This window comes from Empidonax traillii, unplaced genomic scaffold (genome assembly GCF_003031625.1).
Source record: "Empidonax traillii isolate 1590-97213 ecotype Southwest subspecies unplaced genomic scaffold, ASM303162v1 scaffold455:size476776, whole genome shotgun sequence".
Classification (NCBI taxonomy): domain Eukaryota; kingdom Metazoa; phylum Chordata; class Aves; order Passeriformes; family Tyrannidae; genus Empidonax; species Empidonax traillii.
In genome coordinates this window covers 397,105-409,256 of record NW_020955648.1, presented here as the reverse complement: position 1 = coordinate 409,256, position 12,152 = coordinate 397,105, and the positions used below count along the sequence as shown (strand labels likewise).

The window sequence follows — 12,152 nt, the reverse complement described above, 5'->3', positions numbered from 1 at the left end:
GTTATCCTCTAAGAACACAAGCAAACCTTGATTTTACAAATGCCTTACGGGAACATGCAAAACTTTCATAGAACAAGAGGCCAGGAAAGAGAAGGTGAAGTTCTGGGGTTTAAATAGTTTGGGGAAACATTTGGAGATAAAAGCTTTTTTTTTAATATGTAGAAGTCATAAAATGAATGTTGCTGTTAAAAAGCACTTTTTTTTTTTTTTTAACCTTAAAAATGACTTTTCCAAGTTACTGGCACTTACAGTCCTTGGTAGTTTGCCGTTATGTTTTACTTCTGTGAAATGACTCAAACCACACACAGCACCACTGCAGCAGAACAAGAACAACGATGCTCACCAAGCTTTTTTTATATACTGATTAATATTAAAAGGAAAACCTCAAACTTACCAGCACAGCCCAGAAAAACATCACCCATGTTGCTGTGGTGCCTCCTCCCCATGCTAAATATGACTAAGTGGGAGAACGCCTGCTACAGCACGAAGGGATCAATTGCTTGAACAAGCTTTTAATTTTTCCAGTGTTGCAAGATTTTCTGAATCCAGGATGCCAATTATAAACATCAGCTCCCTTATCCAAGATGCTACAGCACAAATCCACTTTTACATCACTATGCCAGGCCCTGATCTCCACAGAGGCAAACCTGCCCTCCCCCTGCTTAAAACCAAGATGTTCAGTTGGAAATAAGGAGATTTAACAAAATACAAGTGACATTATTTATTATTTTGTCTTTGGGGGCTTTGTGCTTTCTAGTTTTTAGATTTAATTTCCATGCCTTTTCTAGCTTTCCCGTATATCCTGGCAGGGATCCTGTATATCCGTGCGAACGGGTTCAGCTGGAGCTGAGAAATCATCAGTTTTGGTTTTGTGCCGAACCTGTGCCCTGGTGACGTTCCTGGTGGCCTTGGGGGAAACAGCCCCTACAAGAAGGATTTGCTTGGAGCATCAGCACCCCATACAAGAGGTTGCCCTATCCAAACCCCACTGTGCACATGCAGAGGCACCCAGACATTTCTGTATCCAACCAGGAACACCCAGGTGCCTGTGGGTTTACTGTGACCCTGACTGCCCTCCACAGATAAAAACAAGCCATATAACATCCTTGAGAGCTGGTGACTTTTCTCTCAGGCGTTTGTTTTCGGAAGGTGCCCGCTCTCACGTGTTTTCCTGCTGTGATCTCGCAGATGTAATTACGAAAACAGGGGGTTGCTCAATCAGCCCTTCTGCCGCCCCCGAGCCCTGTACGGGCCTGAGCACAGCTCAGCCAGGCCAGGCTGGGGAGCTCTGCCCGGGCTTGCCTGCCAGGAGCTGTGTCACTGCCCCTCTTGCACATCTGCCAGCACAGGAAGGATCCTGACCACGACCCGCTGCTGCTCAAGCCGCTGCTGGCGTTTTCTGTGACCTTCACTTCTGCTTCGCAGGAGAAAGTGGGTGTCAAAATTGTGCTCTTAAGAAGTCTGGGGCCTCAGCACATTTCTGGAGTGAGCTGAATGACAATAAAAGTGCATTCGGTAAATATAAATGTGGGTATTATGAGAAAAACCTCCCTACACTTCACACCACCCACTCTCGAATTATCAGATTAAATAAAGCTGACGCACAGCAACAAAAGTCAAAGCACGCTCGGCGAAGAGGATCATTTCCTCATTTTACAGAGCTGGGTTTTTCTTTTTTCTCTTGAACATCCATGTTAAAGACACAGCTGAACCACACCTCAGGAAAGGATATATGTTAAGTAGACCGCTATACAATTAAAAACATTATAAAGGAGAGGAAATTCCCCTGCTTGTAGCAAAAGCAGGTGAAATTAAAGCACGGCAGAGTATGTCTTACCTTTCTTTTTGGCTTAACTGATTTCTCGAGATTCCTATACAGAGGGTGAAACTGTGTTTCATATTACAAGGACACAAATGCATTTCTACACCTACAGTAACTTAGACTGCAATGGAGAAAAATCCAAACATTCATTAACAGCTATGCGTTGTCCGGTAGGAAAAGGAGGCGCAGAAGCGCTCGCTCCTCCACGTCGGCTCTTTAGAGGAACGCTGTGGATGACTTTTAGCTCCAGAGGTTACACTCGCTCTCCACTTCTGCACTGTTCTCTCAGAAGCTTGCAAACCATATCCATTTCCCCACCACTTTTGTCACATGCTGGTAAAAATTGATTTTTCCTGCAGCGTGTCAAGGCAGTAGCTGCTTTCCTTTCTTCTCCTGCTTTCTGCATTCCCGTTATTGATGTCAGTGGGAAAGGGCACAGCTCAGAGAATGTGTTTGTTAAATTACTGTTGCGGATCTCAACGGGAGAATGGGATAAGAAGCTTACCTCTTTCCTTCTCTGCGTAATGCCAACATGCTGGCTTTTAAAAAACCTCAGTGAAAAATTTGGTGGATTTTTTTTACCCCCCCACCTCCCCCCCCTCCCCCAAAAAAAAAAAGTTAAGTGAGAAAGAAAGCTAATTCGATTCCTGCATATTTCAAAAAGTCTAATGGTTTTCAGGTAGATCAAGTGCTGGTTCTGTGAATGTCCTCTCCACAAGAAAGAGACTCACTTGACTTGAGCACACGAAGGACCAAAAGTATATTCTGTGTACACCATTTTTCTCCTGCTTCAATCAAACCGGAGAAAAAAAAACAAACCAAGCATCAAGTTCCTTGAAATCTTTCTGCAAACGCAGGTCCTCTCTGCAGCTTGAACGTCAGGCTGGCTCGCCATTGTCAGGGGTTAGGTGGGTTGTAGGAAACTCAATGCACTTATAAAGGTCCCTCTCGGAAGGGGCTACTTCACAGTAAGGTTATGGATTGACCAAGATATACGAGTGCTTTTACCAGTCACTGGCCATCTCCTCTACAACCAGTTCCCTTTCTGACATTGCCCAGCCACGTGGACAACTGAACAACTGGAAACAGCGGACGCCTGTGTTACGAGACGCATTTGCAGCACGACACAATCTCTTAGGACCACCGTAAAACCTCTCCTGCGTCGCCGCGGCTGGACCGACACAGCTCCCCATGCTGTTACTCAGCAATTTCCATCAGACAACCTTGCTTGCACGCAGCTCTTTGTCAGCTCAGAGGTGCCACCTCAGAAACCACCACAGCTGGTCTTCGTCGGTGCAGTCGAGAAGGCGGGTTCGTGTTCTGGAAAAAGCAGCTCTTCTTCAGACAAAGGAGATCCATGGAAAGAGTACACAACAATAGGAATGAGAAATGAAAAGAACGGAAAAAGGGCCAGGAAGGAGCATGGATTCCTTTCAGGTTTTGTTCTCGTCATACATGTCCAAGGCAGGCTCGATGGTTGAGAACTCGCTCTCGTAGACCAGGCTTCGAGGGGACAGAGAGTTACGATGGAAGAAGTGACCGCCTGCAAGAGGTAGAACAAAACCACGTTAGGAACACACACAAACAACATAAGAACTGAGTAGAGCATCCTCATACCCGGGTGCTGGCTGCAAACACAGTACACAAGGAAAAAATAGCCACCCTTTAATGCAAACCAGTAACAACCATATAAAATATTTCACCTCTGTTCACCTGCTCCCCTGACAATTCAAAGCAAGCGCTTTCCATATGCATGAACAGGCCCACCTCAAATGACTCCTTCAGATAAAACGGGTCAAGTCTGAGCAAGGCTGGGGCAAGCTGGAGTTTTGCACTTGGTGCTGGCTGTTGATTTACAGCCTTGCAAAGCAGGGATGTGCTTCCTTGGGAAACCCAGAAACCTTTGGTTGGCACCAGAGCGCTGTGCACCAGCACAGAGTGCTCCAGCACGGGGTCGAAAGGAACGGGCAGGCTGGGAGAGGGGCTCCCCAAGGATCATCCCATCGGTGCTGCTGAAAGCCTGACCTCCTCCAGAGCTCAGCAACCTTCATCCACCCGACTCATCTTCTAGAAAAAGGCACCTACGTATTTCCTTGCATGTAACCAAAAGAAGACCTAACCCTCTTCTCCAGCATTGGTGATACCCAAACCAAGCACCAAGCAGCTGTTGATAAAGTGGGGAATGGAATTCCATTTTTTTTCCTCAGCGGCCTGGAGTTGCCGTGGCTCTCTGAGCCCACAGGTGTGTTTTGCAAGGAGCCCAGCCCTCCTGCTACACAGATGGTTCTCTTCAGAGAGCATCTATCAGATCAGGCCCTTGGCCAAAGCATTTCATTACCTGGCTTCTCGATCCCAGCGGGGGAATAGCTGGGAGCTGCTTAGATTACAAGACACCAGGCAGCTACATGAGCCAAACTGGAGGCAACTGAAAAGCTTCCAAGCTCATCAAGAAGGCACCCGGCAAACCAAGGTGCCTCCAGTTCCAGGCATCAGTGAGGCAAGGTGCTTAGGGGATTGCAGCTTTAGCCCTGGCGGATTTTAGGAGCTTAAATCCCCTTTTCTTTGCCAAATTTTGAGCTCAGCCTACGCCATTCTGAAAACAAAGAGCTTACAGAAGATATAAGAAAATAAGAGTTCAGCTGTTACTGTCCAAAACACCTTTTCTCCTTCCCCACATTCCCTAAGGACACAGATTCAAAAAACCCAAAAAGTAAGTCCTTATTATGATTAAAAAAGAAAACCTAGAGTTATAACCAAATGTGTGTGATTGTGTAAGAGCAAAAGATGAACTTTGCACTTATCAAAGCAGAGGTCTCACAGCAGCACTGGCTGGAAGAGCCAGGGACTCTGTAAATGGGCTCCATGAAAACTGCAGCATGCTGTGCCAGCGAGCTGCCATCTGGGTCTGCAGCAAACTCTATCCTGAGCCGCATAGAGATTGTGTGCCCAGGTCAAATCCTTGCAAAAAACATCAGGAAATTGGAGCTGGGCAACAGATCTGCTGCTCTTTTACCACCAAAAGCCAGTACACACACTCACTCCACCATTCATGAGGACAAGTTCACCTAAGCATATTAATTTATTTCTGATCTCATTGTTAACTGAAACAAGAGTAAAATTAGTAGTTACACTGCATAGGACTGAATTGTTCACTCTGACGGGAGCACATATCCAGGTTTCAAATAAATAAACAAACAAATAAATAAGTAAATGAAGGTTGAGTGTTTGAGGGAACATAAACTTGGAACAATGACTTCCAGATGATCATAGTCTGTCTCCAGCAATTGCACGTGATGATCTTGGTGGTCTTTTTCAACCTCAGTGATTCTATAATTCAAAATAAAAAACAAACCTGCTTTGAAATTATACCAGATAAAACTGACTTCAAGATTGTGTTATGGGTCAGGATGATTTAATTTTTGGTGAGTGAGTCTCAGCTTGCAGTTGAAATAAGCCTTGGATATTGGATGTTTCATCTCCCTTTCCTCCACCTGCTGCAATGCTACACACAACCCATCCTCAAGCAAACCAGAGGGGTTTCTAAAAGCTTGGTGTTGCTTTTGTTTTTATTACACAGAAATCAAACACAGGTTTGGAAGCAGACAGCCGTCATCTCCTCTGTGCACCCAGACTTCCACTCCAGCAGACTTGAGGGAGAGATTTAATCAACAGGCAGAAAAGGTCATCTGACAACAAATATTTTATATCATTCTGGAAATAGGCAGTGTATATCCAACCCCTCTGAAATTCTTTGCTGTAATGTCTTTTGTCCTTGGCAGAAGAAATGGAAGCCACCCCCTCCCAGGGAGGCTGCATGTTTCCACACAGATAGACATCTCTTGGCTTCCATACCACTTCGGGGACACATTGCTCCTTCTTTTCCTAAATGCTTCCTCTCCCATCCAGTGCAGCCCGCCCAGGGCTGAGGATCCAGCTGCTGCCTCCCTGTTTTCCAGCACTCAATCTTCAGGTGTTCCATTAACCAGGTCGGGACCGTTGCCCACAGCCCACGGTTGGAGCAGCAGAGTCAGCAGGGCACCGTGACCCAGCCACGCTCCTCTTAATGCAGAAAATTGCTACTGTTTGTTTAAAAACGTGGCATCCGTCCAGCTGATAAATTTACCGAATAATGTATTTTAAGGACAAGTACAAACATCCGCAGTTCCAAATTCAGCTCATGAGTCTGTTCTTCCTATTTTGCACTTACCAAGAAAGATCAACATTTACCCCTTAGGTATGGAAAACAAATGGGAAGGCTGCATGCAGTTTTAATACACAAAAATGAATCCTTCAGTGCTCTTTGCCACTATTCTTCATTATATACTTTAAAAGAACTTTTCCTATAACTTGTGTTGAGCCTGAAAATAATCACATTATCCTGGAATTGACCTTTATACCTATCAAAGGATGCCACAGAACTGGGCACAACACCAAGGCCAAAAATTCAGGAGACACAGCACTGCAGGTGCATCAGGCTTAAGTATCACCTGGTGTTCCCTTTCCATCTCAAAGTATTTTAATGCCCTTACTCATTAATCAGGGCCATCTTCTGCCACAAGCTGCAGTCCCTCCACAGCTCCTCTGGCGTGATGGCTTCTTACTGCGGGAATCTGATCAGAGCACTCCCTCTCTCAGACAATCTGTTTCAAACACCCTCTCAGCTGAGGAACAACAGAGTGGGATTATTCATAAAGCAGCGTTTCCTTGCAGCCAGCTTATCAGGAAAGCTGTGACATGGTTGCCATCGTGGAGACATGGTGGGATGACTGGCACAACTGGAGCGCTGCCATGGATGGCTGAAAGCTCTTCAGAAGGGATAGGGAAGGAGAGGCACTGGGGTAGCCCTGTGCTTTAGGGATTTGATTGTCGGGAGTTCAATGATGCTGATGGTGGGGGTGGAGTGTTTATGGGTAAGAACAGGGGAAAGGCCAGCAGGGCAGATGGAAATGGCTGGTGACCTGCAAACACCACTCAGGCACGCACAAGTCTATGGGGCCAGATGGGATCCACCCAAGGGCACTGAGGGATCTGGTGGAAGTGCTCACTGAGTCGCTTTCCATCATTTACCAGCAGTCTCAGTGAACTGGGGAGGTCCCAGCTGACTGGAGGTTTAGCAAAAAACTCCTCTACATGAAGGGCTGGAAGAGAGATCTGGGGAACTACAGCCTGACCTTGGTGCCAGGGAAGGTCATGGGGCAGATCACGCTGAGTGTGATCACACAGCACATACAGGGCAACCAGGGGCTCAGGCACAGCCAGGACAGGTTTAGGAAAGGCAGGTCCTGATTAACCTGGTCTGCTTCTACAGCAAGGTGACCAGTTCAGTGGATGAGGGGAGGGCTGTGGATATGTCTACCTGTGCTTTGGTAAAGCCTTTGACACTGTCCATGAGAAACTGGCTGCTCGTGGCTTGGACAAGTACACCCTTCACTGGGTTAAGAACTGGCTGGATGATCTGGGCCCAGAGAGTGGTGGGGAATGGTTTTAAACCTGGTTGGTAACTGGTCACTGGCGTTCCCCAGGAGTCAGTCCTGGGCCAGTCCTGTTCAATGTCTTTACGGCTGATCTGGATGAGGTGATCAAGTGCACCCTCAGTACATCTGCAGGTGACACCAGGGAGGATGTGAGTGCTGGTCTGCTGGAGGGCAGGAAGGCTCCACACAGGGATCTGGACAGGCTGGATCGAGGCATTTAAAGGACATGTTTAGTGGTGGGTTTGGCATTGCTGGCTTAATGGCTGTACTTATTCACCTTAGAGGGCTTTTCCAACCTAAGTGATTCTATGAAAAACTTTGGGAATTTCCTTCTTGTGCCTATCCAGAGTAAAAAAAAAAAAATTGAGTCCATCTTTGAACATATTTATTTCATTAACAGATAGTCATAGCTCACCTGACCTAGAAGTAACCTAGCAGAAATTGTCTATGTTTGTTGAGACAATTGTTAGAGGCTCAAAGAAAAAAAAAATTAGGAAAGATGGTGCTGAGTTATTTAAATCCTCTATGGAGGGAGATTCACTAAAAAGCCCTGTCAGCCTTTTCATTCCAAATATCACTCAACTTCTCCTTCTGCTGCTGTTCTGTAGAAGAATCAAGAACTGTTTTGGTGCCTTTTGCATCTGGGTCATGACTCTGCTCAGGCTGTCTCTGCACATCTTTCCCAACAGCACTAAATAGCACTTAAGGAATTTTGTTTCAGGAGACAAGCACAAACTTATCAGTTCTACTATTGCTGTTGAGAGATGGGTGAACAAAACATATATCATAGCCCATACCCTAAATCATGCTCTAACCACATTCCTCCATTTTTGGCAACAACACTCAGCTGACACACACTGTACTTTAAAAGCAGACAGTCCTCAGACACAGTACGTTTGAGGCTTTTTTCTTTCCATGAGGAAGTCCAGTGGGGTTTTCCAGTCTTTCAAAAGACACTTACTGCTCTATTGATTGTTTTCATATTTCTTTCAGAATTTCACAAGGACACACTGAAGAAGAATTCTATTAAATGCACTGAGGCTATCACACATTTCATTTCTTATTATAAAAGCTGCCTTCTCAGCTGAAGTCTGATGGACAAATAAAAATTAAGAAACAATTTTAATGCAGCGTCTGGCCGTGTTCCTAACTTCTAAAAGTGCCTATACATAAAAATAAAATTAAATTAAATCCCCTAGTTCCCAGTACATAAAAAAATTAAATCTCACAGTAAAATTGCTTCTCTCTGTTCATTTAATTAATTTAGAAAGCATTCTGTTTCGAACGTCTACATCTTGATCCCAGAACAACAAAACAACCAAACACAGAGTAGGCTTTAACTTCTGTCAATTATTTTTTCCTTCCTGACTTGTTACCTTCATCTACCCATCTGATTAACTCAAGCATTAGCATTTGGCTGGGACTCAGCCCCGCATGTTTTAACTGACTGTTGTGAAATTACTCACACTCTGCTTGCATAAGTCAACTGGCATGAACAGCCGGAGCGAGGACAGTAAGGAGAGATGTTTTCCCTCTGCCTCCTCCCCAGTAAAGAAGCCACAGCAAGAAGGGACACGTTTGCACAGAGTTTCTACATCAAAGAGCATTATCAGTGATCTGATTTTGAAGCAAAACTAACCCCTGTCTAGCCCTGAAAGGAGGTTTCACATGAGACAGTGGGGGAAACACAAAGTTTCCACTTGTTATTAGGAAGGAAGAAGCGGTTTAGAGCAGCTTCACTTGTATCAAAGAGAAGGGTGGGGTGAAAGGAGAAGACAGAAAAGGTTTGTGATTCGTATTTTGAGACAAGAGCATTGCAAACCTTCAGCAATGTCTGACCTCAAGGCAAAAATTATACTGCCGTGCTCCCAGTGCGACACAGGAGCATTACAGGAGGGGAAGCTGAGAAAATGTTCTTATTTCAAATTAATTCTCAGCTGGAGTCAAGGTAAGTCTGTTATATGGACTTAGACAAGAATGCTTGGCCCAGCCTTTTTCGCCCTATAAAGTTGGTATGGAATGATTGCTACTAGTGCTTGTTAGTCACTTCTGTGCTGGGTGGCATCATAACGACGGCACTGCACGAGATTTCCACTCCTGTGTCCCAAAACAAGCGGAGAACAATAGAGAACTGCAAAGACGAAATCATTCAACGGAAATAAAGCACCTCGCAAAATTTACAAAATGCTCTCAGACTCGAGTACTAACACAGAAAGCCCAAGAAAAATGAAATTCTCACAGAGTAAGATTTCATAATTAAAGTTGTTTAGGTTGGTTTTTTTTTTTTTTTTATTTCTTCACTTTTTCCTTAATACAAAGCTTTGGCATCAGCAAATTTTATGAAAAAATAGAATGTACTAAATAATTGCTTGTGCTGCATGATCGATAAATGATGCATAAAAATAGGTGTCTCTCTCCGAGGCAATCGGCCGGAAAGCGTTTCTTCAATACCATTCTGCTCTGCGGGGCAGAAAAAAAAAAGGGAACAAAATATTTATGTTAAAGTTAATACTGCCAACACTAAAAAAAAAAATATAATAAAATAAAATAAAAAATAATCCCGTAAAAGTAAGCTAGTGAAAAGTGACTAATTATACAAGGCCAGAGCATTAGGAGAGGTCCGGATTTGTCACGTCATTCTTACAGGACAGCCAGAGGTCTGAGCACTTCTGAGCTTTCGAGGACACTTCATGTGCTACTGAAAACTTTCTCTAAGTGGTGCTATCCAGCAGCTGGGCTTTTTGGGCTGAAACCCACAGTTATACAGTAATTTTTGACTGTTCCCTAAGCAGGAAGGCAAAATGTGCTTCTTCTGTTCCTTTCAAACACTGCCTAAATCTTCTAACAGCAATACTGAAAGGATATTTTGAGACCAAGAGAAAGCAGCTGGTTCCATATTTTCTTATTACTGAGACAATGTTTACTTTTATCACAACTATTAAAAAAAGTACATGTGTGTATATATACATATACACAAAGTTAAATATGTATATATTCACAACTCCAGAACTACTGCCCTAAATAAATATCTTTAAGCTGAGGGAAGGACATAGAAAAAAAAAGGAACAGGATATGGGTTTAGATGAGTTTTAAAGGAGAATATTTGGCACCTTTTACTTGCATCAGCATATTATGTGACCTCATTCTTGCTACTGCTGTTTTCTGATAAGAACTCCTCTGCTTCCTCTTGAAACACTACCATAACAAAGGCAGGGCACACCAGCATTGCTTTGTATATGGAGAGCAGCATAAAAAGCAGATATGCTGTTATGACATTTAATAGAAATTGCAGGGAGAAGGAGCTACCATATATCTGGCACGATATTCAGCACAGGAAATGCTTTGTCTGGCACTGGGGAACACAAGGTGTCAATGAAACAATAAATCTAAGCATTAGTGTCATTTTAAACTGTCTAAAATGAGTAGCTGAACACAGCAGCACTTGTGGAGGCTGCTCAGATCCCGAAGGATTCAGATGAAGCTGAGCTGAGGTTAAAGGCTACAGCAAGGTACCTCAATTACCCAAATAAGTGATTTTTGACAGCTCTGGTTTCTGTGGTTGTGAGTTTTCTTAAATCTGCCTCAAGTACACACTTGTATGAGCTCACATTTCAATTCCCATCACTCGGGAAAGGAGCTCTCCTTGTATCAGCACACCCTTTGTAGCGAGGGAACAGCACTGTGAAAACACTTTGCTGGAGGCTCAAGCTCCCTGTCAGTGTGAAGCAGCTTGTCCTTCCAGTACAAACAGTCCCAGATCCCACTGAGCAAAAGGCAACAAAGAGTTGCAAGGCAAGGCAGGAATGCAGCTGCTATCGGTGCCCACATCTGGATGACACCACACGGGCTGCAGCTCCTCCTCCTTCCTCATGACGTGCAAGTGCCAGGAAATGCAGACATTCCCGTTTTACAGCTCCTCTTGCTCCATGCTTTCCCAAACTAACTCTTCTGGGAAGATGAACTATGTTCAGCTGCAGCTTTGTTGCCAAGTTGCTGATTGAGGGATGCAATTTCAAGATTTTGACAAATCGGGAAAAAAATAAAATAATCGGGAGACTTGATTGGGCTGTTTGAAGTTCTAAGACTATTCTTCATGAAGGCCTTCTGGAATCAGCATGTGAAAAAAGGAGGAAAGGAAGATTTGCAACTTAGTGGTAATCCAAGATACCTGATGACCAATGCTATGGTCCCTCCTGAAGATGATCAGCTTGAGACTGTCTAAAATTTTAAACTGAAGACTATCAGACATGTTTACATCTTATTGAGGACACCTTATACTTTCCAAATGGCAACAAAAGTAAAAAAAAACCTCCTTCTCTCTCTTATCTCAAGGAAAAAAATAAAAGAAGAAAATTATCTTTTTAAAGCTACATTTCCAGGCTGCACAGAGACTGCCTTTGACTCTCACCCCACTTCTGGTAGAGAGATCAACACATTAATGGAAACTCAGCTGCGTCAAGATGTTCAGAGATATAGAAAGATGTTGACACTTTGCCTTCCCAAGTAAATAAATAAATAATGATTAAACATATATCGTGAGCCCAGATATTCCCTACATCTACATGAGAATAACTAGATGTACCTAGATAATTGATCTGCAGAACAGATTTATACTTGCCCACACAGAACTATAAAAAAGAGACTGAAAGTCATGTGCTAGGGTAACTTCTTGTCCAGCTTGTCTGAAGGGAGGCTGGGGGTTTCTATATAAATTAAGAAAGCATGGAAGCAAGTATTTCTTCATTTAAGAGAGAAGAAACAGTACTGCATTCATTGTTTTCATCTCTCCCTCTTCTAAGAGCCAAAAGGTAGTTTTCTGTTTAAACACCTTGTTTTTTCTTAGCTGAAAGTATGCC

General features: G+C 43.8%; 1 protein-coding gene across 3 annotated transcripts in view; it reads right to left on the bottom strand.

Annotated features, from left to right (window-relative positions):
* Positions 1-1,063: 1,063 nt before the first annotated feature.
* Positions 1,064-12,152, bottom strand: part of RNF130 (ring finger protein 130) — a 49,757-nt gene continuing 38,668 nt past the window's right edge. For 2 of the 3 annotated variants that reach the window (XM_027895282.1, XM_027895280.1), the window contains one exon: positions 1,064-3,365. In XM_027895282.1, the coding sequence (XP_027751083.1) occupies positions 3,256-3,365 (110 nt within the window). In that variant the 3' untranslated portion in view covers positions 1,064-3,255. Of the gene's footprint in view, positions 3,366-9,608; positions 9,757-12,152 lie in introns of those variants that run through there. The other variant, XM_027895281.1, reaches the window with a different exon arrangement.